At 37.6% G+C, this 15,799-nt stretch overlaps 1 protein-coding gene across 3 annotated transcripts in view; it reads left to right on the forward strand.

Annotated features, from left to right (window-relative positions):
• UBE3C (ubiquitin protein ligase E3C) overlaps nucleotides 1-15,799 on the forward strand; it is a 179,208-nt gene that overhangs the window by 113,439 nt on the left and 49,970 nt on the right. For all 3 annotated transcript variants that reach the window (XM_039524161.1, XM_039524160.1, XM_039524159.1), the window contains exons 17-18: nucleotides 2,857-2,989; nucleotides 7,974-8,221. In XM_039524161.1, the coding sequence (XP_039380095.1) occupies nucleotides 2,857-2,989; nucleotides 7,974-8,221 (381 nt within the window). The remainder of the gene's footprint in view (nucleotides 1-2,856; nucleotides 2,990-7,973; nucleotides 8,222-15,799) is intronic.

Here is a 15,799-nt window from a genome sequence, read left to right on the forward strand (position 1 = left end):
AGGACACAAGCCTGATAAACAGATGCATTTGTATTCAAGGTTAGCAATTTGTTGTTCCAAACACATGAGGTTAAGTTTGCCTTTGGTAACAGAAGCTTTGCCAATTCTTATATCAAGTTCCCTATCAAGGTTAGGTGAGCCAAGATAGCAGAAGTGATCCACGTTGTCCAGAGCTTCATTATTGACACAGATTTTAGGTGGAATGTTGGTACCTTGTCACATGACAACTGTTTTTTTTTATACTGATTACTGTGCCAAACTTGGTACATGCATCAGAAAACTTGTTCACCATGACCTGCAGTTCATCAGGTGAATTGGAGATGAATACAGTGTCACCTGAGAGAGGCAGATCCTGAATAGTAAGCTGGATGACATGCTTTCTGCTCTGGAATTGTCTGATGTTAAACAAGCTGCCTTCCATCATTGATTCAACTAGTACGCCGGATGGATCATTTCCAAAAACGTACTTAAGAAGAATAGAGAAGAAAATACCAAAGCCATTGAGTGCTAATATGCAGCCTTGCTTCATACCAGTATTAATAGTAAACTTGGATGATCCAATGTACACAGTCTGAAAAGGAAGCTGATCTTGTTCCTGCAGGTGCTTCAACAACTTCATTGATGGTAGAGCAGAGAAAATTCACTCCTCCATCCCCTACTGTTACAGTCACCACAGAAGCCTGCACTTTGGGTTTTCGTGCATGTGGCCACTGGAACACTTGGGAATCCAGATTCTACACCAATGTATTGAAGAACAGGTCTGTAAGATGGGTTCTAAAGCCCTTGTGGCTGTCCATACATCACATAGTACAGGTGCTCACAGACAGTACCATGGCCATGTAGTGCATCAACAAATGGGGAGCACATTCTCAACTTCATCTATGGAGGCAAGGAAGCTATGGCTGTGATGTATTCATCATCACATTCACCCACTAGCAGCACACATAGCAGAAAAGGAAAGTATACATGCAGATGCACTCAGCATGAACTCTTATAACAAACACAAATGGTCCCTAAACCAGTTAGGAGTGTCTTTACTCTTACTCGGGTGAGGTCAACCTCTAATCAAAGTATTCATGTCTAGTCAGAATGCCAAGTGTCATCTGTCCTGGACAAGGACTTAAAGTGACAAGAAATCTTTATTGGATGCATTCCTTCTGTATTGAAGCAGTCATCTGTCTTCCATCCCATTCCCTTGATACCCAGAATCATAAGGAAATCTGAGAGGACAGAACTGGTATCCTACTGATAGCACTAATGTGGCTTAGGCAACATTGATTTACAGATCTTCTCCAGCTAATCACAGAATCATCCGTTCATCTTCCTCCGTGCCCAGACCTCCTCTCTAAACAATAAAGGAGGATTCTTCACCAGAAAAACCAAAGATAGTGAACACACAAGATCCATGGAAGTTAGGAGTGTTCAAGCACTACTGTTAGTCATGAAAGAACTAAAATGGAACATGGTTTATGTGCTGGGTGAAAAGTAATGAGTTAACCCCATCATGCGAAGGAGCCCCAGCCATTGGAGTATCTCTTGTATTTCAGATCACAAGGTTTAGCAATAGTTTCCATGAAGGTTCATTAAGCTGCTGTTTCTGCCTCTTACTGTTTTGTTTGACAAGTCTTTATTCTTTCATTCCACAGTCTCCAGGTTTCTTAAGAGATGGTTAATGCCTTTCCTAGCACAAAAGGACCTTTCTGGCCAGGGATATGACCAGGGTTTTAACTGCTGGTAGTTCTACTCTGTGAGCCCCTGTCTCAAGCTTCCATAGATACCTCTCTGTCAAAACAGCATTTTTAATAGATATTACTTCTGCTAGGAGGGTTAACAAGCTCAGTGGCTTGTTGGCCTTTCTAACATTTACAGTAGTACATAAAGACAAAGTCATTTTGAGATCTCACCCAGCTTGATGCTGAAGGTGGTATCAACTTTCATCTGTTGCAGTATGTCTCCCTCCCTGTTTCCTTCTCCAGAAACCATGCTTACCCAGAGAGTCCAGCTTAGATATGAAAAGGGCTCTGTGCTATTATCTGGACAGGACTAAGCCCTTAAAATACTCTAACATTGATTGTTGCCATACGGAAATGTGTAAGGCAGAACCTTTTAGTAAACAAATCGCCCTGCCCTCTCCCCCCCTGGATTAAGAGGTGTATTGAGTATTGTTATACTGTAGCCAGAAAACCAGTACCACTTGTCTTAAAAACACTCCATTAAGGCTATGGCGGACTCTCTAGCTTGTTTGAGACAGGTTCCTATTGTAGAGATTTGCCAAGCAGCAACACTGAGTTCTGGTCATACTTTCACTAAGTGTTATTAATTGGACTTGGCATCGGTTTGGTAAAGTGGTGCTACAGTCCATTTTTGCCTCTAATCCTTGCCTACCATCCTCTCTTGGGGGCACTGCTTGCTAATCTCCTATAAGTGAGGCGGCACAGAGGTCCTTGAACAAGGAAGGGTTACTTACTAGTAACTCTTGTTTTTTGAGAGTTGCCTCTGTACATTCAGACTACTCATCACTTTCCCCTCTGCCGTGGAGTTCTTCGTATGTCAGAATTTTGCCAGCTAGGCAGAAGCAATTGAGATTGTCAGGGTGTGCAGGGTGCACTCCATTAGGCAGATGGAATTCATTATGTTGTCTTAGCTCAAGAGTGCTCTTCTCCCCCCCTCCCCCACCTCCCCTTAGCAGGTATGGTATAGTGGTTCCATAAATGGCCACTAGAGGCACCAAATCTCATACATGCGAATGCACAGAAGCAACTGTTGCAGAACAATAATTACTAATAAGGTAACCCCGTTTACTGAAAATGCAGATTTCAGTATGATTATTTGATTTCTTTTTCTACTTTTTATCAGATCTTTCAAAGACTGATTTATGCAGATAAACAGGAAGTTCAAGGAGATGGTCCATTTCTGGATGGAATTAATGTCACTATCCGAAGAAATTATATTTATGAAGATGCTTATGACAAACTTTCCCCTGAAAATGGTATGTTTGCATTAAAGTTCTACAATATACTAAAAATAGTATTGGTTGATTGTATAAATCTCACCATATAATTATATATTTGCCTTTACCTGACTGGAAGGTTTAAAAAAATAAAAATAAAAAGAAGGGGTATCCCGAACTCTGAGATCCCTGGCACTTACAAGTGAGAGAGAGACAAAACTGAAGTGCTTCACAGCCCCATAATGTTTTAAACTCCACTAAATTTGAATTAATCTGTGGGGGAGAGAGATCTGCTTTGCTAGATTTAAACTTTTATAACTTCAAAGATACTAAATTAATCTTAAACACTGACTCTTTGGTAGATCTTTTTCATGCTTAAAAGGAAAGGGAAATGTACTGTATTTTATTACATGATTGTCTTCAGTTGGTTGCCTTAATATAGTCCTAATATTACTCTTTCTTGTAACTAGATTTTTATAGTTGCTTCAGGGAAAATGTGGTACTGAATGTTGGGTCTGTGGTGTATCCATGATAGCCTCTCTGTTTTAAGAAGAGGTTCACAATATGGCAACATACGACAAGCACTCCTGTATTATCTGATGTGTGGTCCAATTGTTGATTATATTTGCTGTAGGAACAGAAGGTGAATTATCTTGTATATTTTTTGTGTGCATTTATTAACCTTTGATGTGGTGGTGGTGGTTAAAAATGGATTTGTCACAGAACTGGTACTTGAGACCTGAATTCTGTCCCTGGATGTCATATACTCAAGATGCATGTGACCTTCTGCAAGTCACATAACTTCAGTGTGCCTTTGCAAAAATGGAGATGATACTAGAGTTCTGGGAGTAGTTGGTTAAAAAATGATTGAACTTTACAAACAGGAAAAGAAAGGAAGGAAAATATGAATTTTTCAAATGTTTTTATTCAAAATTGTAATTTTTTTCAGCAAATAAATCTTGGTCTGCAAATTGTTCAGACGGGTTGTTATGAATGTTCACAATTCACACTGGGTTGATTATTACATAAGTCACATATTTTTTCTGACTAAGTAGCTTATGTAACTAATCAACATAGCATGAATTGTGAATTTTTACAAACATAATTTAAAATTTGCTTTTAGCATGTGCTTGTTTATTCAAGCCTCAAGTGAGCTTTTTGCAAGTATTCACTCTGTTAAAGCTTCAGTTCTCATACGGTCACAGAGTGCAAACAGGAAGGTTCAAGAGCAGAGTCAAACCAAACTTTATTTTTGAATCTGAACTAATATTTGCAGATTTTTTTTCCCCACTCTCTGCTCCGCTCTATTACTGTATGCTCTTTTTTTAAAAGTGTTTTGAGTTCTGTGGATAAAAGGGCAAGTAAGTCTACATATTGTTGCTTTCCCTTCCATACATGTATAACCTGTTTTCATTTTAAAGGTCATTGTATATGTGTCAAATGAGACTAAAAGCCATTTACACTAAGGGGTTCTAGTAATGGTATGAAGTTTTCCACCTCTAATTTACAAGCTCAGATTACTACATCAGAAGTGACCAAATGCTGTTACTGATGTTGGCTGTTTGACCTATATGAAATGACTCAATGGTCTTCATCCATTTCCAGATGGACAAGAGTCTCTATCCCCAAACTATCGTCACATGTATTATCAACTAACACACTTGTTGGTAATCTCATTGAAGACACAGAATGAGCATGGAGTTTGAACTATCCTTTGACACTCTCCCTCCCCTCCCCGAGATTATCCCTCCATGCCAGATATAGATACATTCCAAACACAGAATAAATGTTTACATGCTGCGTATAGACTGTTTTCCACACACCCCCTCACATACCCTTCCCCTTTCACAATAGGAGGAGGAAAATGTTTGTGCTTGCGCGCACTCTCTCTCTGTGTGTATATATATCTATATATACACATAATTAAATCTCTCTCTCTCTCTCTCTCTCTCGATTTATTTATTTATTTATCGCCCACTATAGTTTCTGTTGATTAAACCAGTTTCCACATGTACAGGGTTTGGACTGAAACTGAACAGTATTTAAAGTGTGTGTGTGTGTGTGTGTATATATATATATATATATATATATATATATATACACACTTAACAGTATTTAAATATTAAATATATATATACACACACATATGTGAATACTGTTCGGTTTCAGTCCAAACCCTGTACATGAGGAATCTGGTTTAATCAACAGCAGCTATAGTGGGTGATAAACATACATACATTATATATTTCACTGTTTATTTTTTGAGTCAGTATAGTTGTATGGAATAGTTCTAGTTAGATCCAGGGTGGTTCAGATACAGTGAGTAGTATAGAAAAGAAGAAATTCCTAGAAACTGTAACAGGGATAGTTTCAGGATCATAGACTGAATTGATTAAAATGGACCTGGAAGATTGAGTGCACATAGATGAGGTCTTAGAAGTGATCAATAGGAAAAGAGATCACAAAAGAGCAATGGGCATTGATTTTGGAAGAAGGCAGCCAGTTTTTCCACATGCACTCAAGTAAAAGAGAATCATTATAAATTAATGCTTCAGTGGTACCTTACTCAGTCTAGATCATTTTAAAAAATAGGAGTGGAGTGGAATGGAATTGAGATTTTGGAGACAAAGACCCCTTTATATGTATTAGTAGGACTGCCTCAAGATCATGAGTGGCAAAGTCATGATTTATGCAGGCCACATCAAACAAGTGTTGATAAAATCCTTACCCCATACCACACCTACATGTATACTGTAGATGTCATCACATGTGTTATGGAAAAACTATTTTAGAATTGTTTGAGTTTCTAAAAATTTTACTGGGACCATTTTTTATCCTCCACCTGTAAGCCAGATACATACTGACTGTAAGTCCAACTGTATAGGACTCACAGGAAGAGAGAAATTATAACTAATAATTAAAAAAAAATCTCTGACTCAAAACAACATTTGCATATATGAAATGTAATGCTTAATAGCTTAATTAACTTCCTGACAAGTAATGTATGTCACTGACACTGAGAAGTTCCTCTTCTCAGTGGTATAACACTCCCTTTTCTATTGCTGAATAGTCATAAAGTATTGGACCTTACAACTGTCATTGGTACCAAGCTGAACCTTGCCCATTCTATGTCTCAGGCCAGTATGACTTTGTGGAAGAGGGCATTCTGTAGTGGGAGAAAGCAGAAAACATTTTTCTGACTAGTGGATTTTTTTTAAAGTAGCTGAGTGAAGTTGCTCAGAGAACTGGAATCTTAGCACTAGTTCCAGTGAGATGAACTATTGGGCAGAATGCATGTGAAGCTGGCATTTATTACAAGATACTGCAATTTAATCCCATGAATATTACCTACATATATGATGTGCTATATACAGTATGTATTGCAATGAAATAGTTTTATCAGCATTTGTTTGGTATTGGTCACATTGATCAACAACAGAGTGACACGAGTTGGCCCAAACAAGTGCTGATAAAAAAAGTTTATATCCTCCTTCCCGCTTGATTGTGCTTTATATATACGCTATACGTTTTATAGAAAAATGATTTCTGAAATCTTCTAGAGGGGAAAAAATAAATGGATACTATATTTTGTACCCTCCCTTGTAAAGCCCGGCTCCCTAAATACCCTGAGCCCAACTTTCCACAGTTCTGAGGGACAGAGGAATTACAGCTAATGAAATGTAAGAAATCCCTGTGACAATTACCTAGTTAATCCTGTACTTTTAAGGTCTATAATCTAGACAGGCCTAGGAGCAGGTGTTATGTATCCTATTAGAACTCTACCCAGTGCAATGGAATAAATCTCCTGTTTCCAGCCATTATATGTTATTAAATGTCAAATCTTCTACCTGTGTTGGATCTGGACTGAATAATGCCCATCCTCTGCTTTGGGCAGGAATAATTTTGGAGGAAAGAAAACTTTCAGGCAGACTTTTAAAAAAGAAAAAAATGTAGGTGTTTGCAACCAGCTTTCAAGTGTGAAGACATCACTGGGGCTGTATATGGGTGCAGCGGTCTATCCACCTGTAACAAATTGCAGAATCAGGAACTTAATGTGAAGAGTACAGATAAGGAGGTTTGAAGGGGCATCATCAGTGAGTATCACCCTCACACCACACCTGTCAGGGGTGTGTGTGTGTACAGTATGTGATATTTTTTCATGCCCTTTGTCAACTGGACTTGGTCCTATGAATCATCTCCCTGAGATGACTGCTGATATTCCAAATCTCTGATCAACTTTCAAACAGCAGCCTTCCATTTTATTTAAAAAAAAAAAAAAAAAGACACAAAATGTTTTCTTCTTTGCTTCCCTAAAGCGGAATTTCCACACCTCACCCCCTGAAATTACAGTAAGATCTAAGGTGCAGAATGGATAATATTCAGTTCTGGACTAGTGACAGATTTAAAATCCAATATTTCATGAACCAGAACATGCATCTGGACTAAAAATGTTTTATCTAGTGGAGGAGCTGGACAATCCTCTTTTCTAGTGAGATACATAGCATTTGTTTCTAAACCTGCTAAATTGGAAGATATTGGGTCTTAAACTCCCAACATTACGTAAAGAGTAGCTATTTCAAAAAATTCATGGAGGTTGCTATAATTTCTCTCTGCTTTTGAGGCCCATATACAAGTACGTTGAATTTACTACGCGAAGGGAGACTCGGTTTACAGGTGGAGAGACACCCAAAATGGTGCCACTGTTACACTCTCTAAAACTGGTGTACAATCGTTTTTCTGTAAAAAATAAATTTTATAAACAGCATGTGTGTCCAGGTGGTTTGGTATGAAGTCTTTGTAGCATTCATTTGGGATGAGCTGTATTATTCACAAGTTACTTCTCTGCTTTTGAGTAATGCAACCATCTCAAACTCAAGCCAATAATAGATTTCTGCAACAGCACAATACACTGTTATATATATCTGTACTGACATCTAAATGTAGTGTGCATGTGTTTTTTTTCTAAAACAAACTTTGTATAGGTTCTTGTATGTGACTTTTCTTTTCAACTTTTTCCCCCCAGAACCTGATCTGAAAAAGCGAATTCGTGTTCATTTACTTAACGCACATGGCCTGGATGAAGCTGGTATTGATGGTGGTGGAATTTTTAGAGAATTTCTGAATGAACTGCTTAAATCAGGATTTAACCCTAACCAGGGATTTTTTAAGACCACTAATGAAGGACTTCTTTACCCCAACCCTGCTGCACAGATGCTCGTTGGAGATTCTTATGCCAGACACTATTACTTCCTAGGAAGGATGCTTGGAAAGGTGAAAACTTTTTTAAAAAAATTATTGTTGTACAATACATAACATTAGGAGTAAAAAGATAATTTACAGTGGAAGCTTTTTTAAAAAGTAAATTTAAGAAAGGAGGAATAATTTGGGGAAGTTTAATGTTTTTCTTTCTCAGTTTGGAGGGAAGGGAATATTTTTATTTAATTATAATGTAAATAATATTGCCACTTTATTTACTCACTGGCTGTATAGCTAGATTATTGATGCACCTGCATAATTCTCATTAATGTTAATGGTAGTTACAGAGTTGAATAAGAAGAGAATTAGTTGTGTTAAATCCCAGTCCAGCAAAGCTTTGAATTTCATATTTAGCTTTAACCACGAGTTTAGTCTCATTGAAGCCAATGGAAGTACTCACATGCACAAGTCATCGTGCATTAGGGTTTTAGAAACTATTCTCAAGAGTTTGGGTGCAAATATTTTTTCATCATGCCAGTTATGTGAAATAAATATTTGTGTAGGAATTAGCAGGTTTTTGGTTACACAAGGCACATTGCTAAATTTCAGAACTGTTGCTGTGATCATTTCTAACCAATGTGACCTAATGATACCATATAGAAAAGGTGCATAATGTAATACTGAGTTAAGTTCTCGTTCTCAGTTTCTTTTCCTACTCGTTACTAGATTCTAACGTGGGCATCATCTTTGACTTGGACCTCTCTCTAGGTCCTCACATCAGACTATATCTTGCAGACACTTTCTGCATAAAATCTCTAAGAAACAACCTGCCTATCAATTCAAGCTAAAACTCTCATTCAGGCTCTCATCATCTCATATCTCAATTACTGCAACATCATTTTCTCCTTGACAAATGGAATCCTGTCCCACTCATATCCATTCAGAATGCTGTTGGAACGATCTTCACTTAAAGGCCCTTAGCAGCCTGTCCCCACCCTGAAATATCATTTCTCATTTGCTGTTGAGATGTTGACACCTGCCTCCGATTGGCTGATGATGCCAGTCTTCATTTTCCATTTGTTAAATTTTCAAGCAAGCACCTTTGTGCTTTTTCCTGTGCTGCTTCTTTACTGGGGGGAGCTCACTGTAAACAATGACAACACTACCTTATTCTCTTCCTTTAAATTCCTTCTCTAAACTCTCTTTTTCTATGATGCCTTTAAAAAACTTGACAACAATTAGGCTGCTGGTGTTCTGAGATCACTGTCTGTCATGCTGACCAATTTTGTCTCATTGTTTCCTTGTGCTCCTCTATCTGTCTGTATCCATTTATTTTCTCTTGTCTTGGATTGTAAGCTTTTGGGGGCAGTGACTGTCCTTATGTTGTTGGTTTGTATAGCTTTGAGCACACTGGAATCCTGGTCCATGATTGGGGGTTCAGTACTACCAATAATAAATAATGTATTAAATTTTGGTGCCACGTACTATAGAGGAAATAATATTTTAATTCTCTGTTTTTTGGCTTTAAGTAACTGAAGTGGATAAATACCCAATTGCATGTGTAGGTATTGACTATGTTGATAGTTCACAGGGTTGGGAGGAAAGGAAATGTTTCCTTTACAATAGATTGGGAAATGTAGAGAGCCGTTTTTCAGGAATTTAGCTGTACATTTTGCACTGGCAATAGTATTCCATAGTTAATTCTCAACACACAGCTCTGAAAAACCTTTCTTCAGGTTTACTTTTAAAAGGGGAAAATTTTGGGTGCCAGAGTTTTGGTTGTAATGAGGATGTTCATGAAGAATTTTAGCATAGGAGGGAGCTGATAAAGAGTATTATTTATATAGTAACTTACACAATGTTTGAGTTTATCATTTACTATGCACCTGTGTTATAATTTTGGTACCGTGTTTTGAGGGCTTTGGTTTTTGATGCTGTGGAAAGCCAAATGACAATAAATTACTGTTGAATGGAGCTAGTTAGTAATGAAAATTAACGTTTAATGAGAAATGGGAACTTAATTTCACTATGACTTCTGTTAAAATTTGTTGCTGTTTTCTGGCCAGCTCTGGTATTGAGAGTGTCTTACAAAGAACATTGAGGCCTGGTCTACACTGTGGGGGAGGTCGATGTAAGATACGCAACTTCAGCTACGAGAATAGCGTAGCTGAAGTCAATGTATCTTAGTTCAACTTAGCTCCCATCCTCACGGCGTGGGATCGACGGCCGCAGCTCCCCCGTCGACTCCGCTTCTGCCTCTCGCCCTGGTGGAGTTCCAGAATCGACGGGGAGCGCGTTCGAGGATCAATTTATCGCATCTAGATGAGATGCGATAAATCAGTCCCCGATAGATCGATCGCCACCTGCCAATCCGGTGGGTAGTGTGGGCGTACCCTTAGTATAGTTCTTGTCAACATTCTTTAAAGCCAGGAACTTCTAACCAGTAATTTTGAGCATTTGTATTTCAACCATAAACATAGCAATGATTGCTATTGTTTTAATTGATAAAAATTGTGGGTAAATTTTCAAAGGCACCTAGTATCCTATTTTCAAAATTAATTTTGGCACTGGTGTGAAACTCCCATAGACTTCAGTGAGATTAAGCCTCTGAAGTCTCAGATTTTGAAAATTTTACTCTCCATATTTAAGGTTAAAGGAAAACTTTTGTCATGCATTCAGATGGATTCTGTATTTTTAGTCCTTCGCTACTTCATGAGACTATCCAGATGATGGAAATATGTGTGCACAGGAGTGAGTGGGCACAAAACCACAGGTATACATCGGGGGGTGAGTTGAGCCCCCACTTGCAATGTATGTGAGCAGAGTAGGGAAGTTACACCACAGCCAAAATTTAGGACTGAAAAGCAAAGTTTTATACCAGTGATTATCTCACAGAAATGTGTTTATGGATTTTTTTTTTAAAGTTCTGTAGAAGCAGGTTTTTTGGAAGAAAAAAAAATCAGTGCACGAGAATAAAAAAATGATAATATGGACTAAAAACTGGTTAGAAAAATGTAAAAATTGTGTGAAAAGTAAACTTTTGGAACAATGTTTCAGTTTTAATAAACTACGTCATTAATGCAAGTAAGAACATTTTTTAAAAAAAATTGTTTTTAACCTGACAGTGCCCTCTTAAAAATAGCAAAGAATGGAGTTCTGGTCTAAAAATTAATTTGGGCAACCCTCCACCTTTAGATCTATCCAAAGGATCACTACACGAAGACTTGTGAAACAGGGAAGGATCCAAATCAGCCACTTCCATTAAAGCAATGTATCCATTTTGAAGGACATGCTGTAATTAGGAGTGGGCCAAAGCCAAACCTCACATCCAAATAGCACTGAACTATGGAAGATGTTATAGGTCTGTCCTGCCTATAGATTCACAACTTTGTTCTCTCCCTGGTCTGCAGGGCTCAGCAGCTATAAGTCTGTTGGGGGCTAGCGTGGGAATGGGGATCACAATTGTTTAAAAGCTGCCTGCAGTCTCTTCTCTTTTGAGGGCTCAGAAGGTGCCTCTCAGAGCTCCAAAAGAAGTTGGAGTTGATCTGGAGCAGACAGGGCTGGGAGATGCTTATATTTATTGGAACTATTTTTCCACAACTGATTGCAATATTGGACCCTTAATTTTATTTATTATCAGTTCAACAGCACTTCTATGATTGCATCTTAAATATTAATATGAGGGCATGAGAAGTCAGAAAGAAAAAGTGATGCTGTCCATTGTTTAGAAAGAGCTCTATCAGAACAAATGTTGTTTTGTTTTTGCCCTTTGAAATCAGAATATATCATTTAACATTTTGAAGGCAGAGATTATTGTTGTATTTGCAGTACGTTTGTGTAAGGTATGAAGTGACAGTGTTATTTAATAATTAGCTCTATCCAGGTGCAGAGACACCTTTTTACTGGCATGTTTAGAGAGCTGATTCATTAAACAGAAAGATAAGGCACGGCCTTACTATTCAGTACCTGCCAGTATTGTGGTCTAAGTTAAAGACATTATTGAATAGTCATTCATCCATTTCCAGAAATGCTTCATTTTATGCATTTGCACAGAATTATTTAAAAGCAGTAGTACATTATTAAAAGCTTTTTTGTAAATAAAATAGGAATACTGCAAAGGAAGCAGTCAGGCATCCACAGCAATTTCTTATTTGCATAAACCAAAAGACAGTAGTGCCACTGAAAACTCTCACTTAAAAAGTTTCAGTGTTATCAGAAAACAAATACATTAAAATTTAATAATTTACATAAATTCTGTGTATCCCAGTAACCATTCAGTGCTATTAGCCAAATGTGTTTGACTTTCAGTAATGTGTAGATTCATAACCGGATTTACTTTTTTCTGTTTCCTGTCCAGAGGTTTTTTAATAATTTAACATGTATCCATAATGCTATTTGATTCATTAAGAAAATTAGCTAAGGTTTAATTAAATATCTTCTAAATCTTATGTTTTCAGGCTCTTTAAACCTAGATGATAATTACAAAATTGCTACCAAAAAGCTGTTAATTGTTTAGGTTGCAAAGTCAAGCGGTTGAAAGTTTGGAAATGTAAGATTTACAGTTGCCCACGCAAATTTATTTCTGCCCCTTTGTGCATTTATTCTGTACGCTGAATGAGTCAGGGCAGCGGTCCTGTGGGAAATAATAGTTGTCAATCATAAGTAATTGCCTAGTTTTTTTAAAAAATAATTCTTCTGTGTACAACTGCAAAAACTGTGTGTTATTAGCAGGGTTTGAATCTTGACCTTGTAGCACTGCAGCACAGATTTCTACTACTTGAGCTACAGGACTAACTACATTAGCTGGCAGTAGGAGAAGGCTATTATCTCTCAGGGGGATGGACTGCTGGTGATATGGACTATCCAAGGGTTATGTGTTTTGGGGGATGAGAGGGGAAGTATATGGCTTGGCTTTGCTTCCTTTCCATCCCCTCCACAACAGCTGTTCTGCCAGTTCCTAGATTTCCCAGTGCAGTTTCTGCTACTTTGGCAGCAGTGTGACTCTTTAGAATGTTAAGTTCAGTTGTTTTGTTAGGCTGCCAAAATTTTCCTGAGGAACACAAGTAAGAGAAGGAAAGTTGTGATTTCTAACAGTTTCTAAATCAGCTAAATGTGAATGGAATTTCATGGGACAGTGAAAAGGCACTTCTGTGGCCGAAGAACTTTCTATCTGATGAATCCTGTGGCACCTTATAGACTAACAGACGTTTTGCAGCATGAGCTTTCATGGGTGAATTTCGTGGCTTGCATCCGAAGAAGTGGGTATTCACCCACGAAAGCTCATGCTGCAAAACGTCTGTTAGTCTATAAGGTGCCACAGGATTCTTTGCTGCTTTTACAGAACCAGACTAACACGGCTACGCCTCTGATACTTTCTATCTGATGAATTTCAAAGATCTGTTGCAAACATGGAGGTGTTGAAGCTTCCCAAAAAAGGTTACAATTTTGTTTTATAATGGAAAGTGTTAGGCGACCTAAATAAACACTCTGTATAAAAATACTTAGCACTTATGTAGTGCTGTGAAAACATAAATCAATCTTACAACATCCTTATAACTGTAACTGCCCCCATTGTACAGAAGTGGAACCTGAAGCAGAAAAGTGAAGTGGTTCACAGTCAGTGACCAAAGGAGGATTAGAAATAAGAATCATCAGGGATAAATAGTCAAAATATGTAATTTGGAACCTTGACATTATACATTAGATTATAAAAGGTGGGATTTTTGACAGTTTTAGTTATATTCTTATGCAGAATCAGCAGCTAGTTGAGAGAGGTGTCTAAAAGATTGTTGAACAGAAATGAACTTGTTAGTCCTCTCATGTTTGGAACTAGAACTTTTATGGTTTCTTACTACCTCCGTTTTGGAACAGGCCTGATAGTTCTGAAAATATGACTGTTTAGTTGTGTCATGACTTCTAATGTCTTTGACAGGATTTTTGTTTGCTTCAGACACTAGTATTCCATTACACTTAGACTCAACTGGTTCCCAAGACCCAATGAGCTATCTCCTCTATTTGTTCTTTTTGACTCTAGACCATTGATAAGGACTAGTGAGCCATGGATCGGTGTTTCTGATTCATTTGTATGATCTATCAATGTGAAGCTTCTTTGCAGAAGTCAATCAAAAGTCCTCTAAAGACACTGAAGATTTGTGAAAAAGAATTTGAAGTTTGTTTTGTCACGGTGTTTCCTATTTCTTGGAAAGGTGGCAGGACACAGAATGAAGGGTTTGTTCTTTGCTTGCTTTGAATTATGAAAGTCTGTCCGCTTGGGAACCAAATTACTGGTAAAGTAGCATTTTGGGGACATGTTAGGTAGAGAGGCAAAGATGTTTAACTTTTAAAAAATTGGTAGTAGTATTTTGATGATAGTATGCAGGGACATTGTCGTTAATCTATGCTAAAGATCAATCACAGCAATTAATATTAACATAGGACTGAAATAATTGATTTATTGCCTTGTGCACATTCTCCTGATGCATATTAAAGAAGGTACTTTCTAAATTGACTAGATTGCACAACATACTATAGTTTGTTAATATATGTGGTGATCTGATTATGGTGGACTATGCGCAGTGAGATCTAAGAGTGTTATATTAAGCTTAGATATTTGACAAATTAAGTTTTAAAGCTGTTTCTTTCAGTAAGATTAGATAACTACTGAATGAAAAGGTATTGGATCAAATTCTAAATGGCTTATTTTGACTAAATCAAATCGAAATAGGGAACAATTAATTATTGATTCTAATGAAATTTAATGGGTTACATTTCTGAAATATGAAGAGTTTATGTTGTGATTTTAATTGACAAATCTAATGGGATAAATAGTGCACAAAGTTTCATATTTGTGTATAACTAAGGCTTCATATACAATGTGCAGAATTCCTGTATATACAGCTAATCCAAAACTTGAAATATTGCAAACTAGTTCATTAAAAGGTAATTGGTATATCTCCAATTATTACCTATCTCCTAGAACGGGAAGGGACCTTGAAAGGTCATCGAGTCCAGCCCCCTGCCTTCACTAGCAGGACCAATTTTTGCCCCAGATCCCTAAGTGCCCCCCTCAAGGATTGAACTCACAACCCTGGGTTTAGCAAGCCAATGCTCAAACCACTGAGCTATCCCTCCACATTTTGTTATTGTGCAAGATATTATCCATAGGTCCAGTTTTAATCTTATTGATCTTTACACTAGTCTTTTAAAGATTAACTAAAATGCTTTTTAATTGTCTTAGGGACCAATATAAAACCCATTGAAATCAAGCGGAACCTTTCCATTGGCTACGGTGCATATTGGATTATGGCCTAAACTCCTAAATCATGAACAGAATACATGTGAAGGCTTTGAGTAAATGAGTTTTAAACAACACACATATGCATACATCCCTGCACTAAAAAGATGAATAGGCAAAACAAAGAAAGAGTAGGAAAAGACTATAGAGATGACAGTTAAACTTCTTATTCATTTTAATAGCTAAAATCATGGTGCCTCAACCACCGCACTTGGGCCTAGTCCACACATAAAAGTTAGGTTGACATAGCTATGAAGCTCAGAGGCGTGAAAAGACTCCCTGTGTGGTTCATTCATTTCATTCATTCCCCCACCCCAAACCAACCGGGCCGCCAACACAACCATAGTCTCCTCTCTCTC

Source organism: Mauremys reevesii, linkage group 2 (genome assembly GCF_016161935.1).
Source record: "Mauremys reevesii isolate NIE-2019 linkage group 2, ASM1616193v1, whole genome shotgun sequence".
NCBI lineage: Eukaryota > Metazoa > Chordata > Testudines > Geoemydidae > Mauremys > Mauremys reevesii.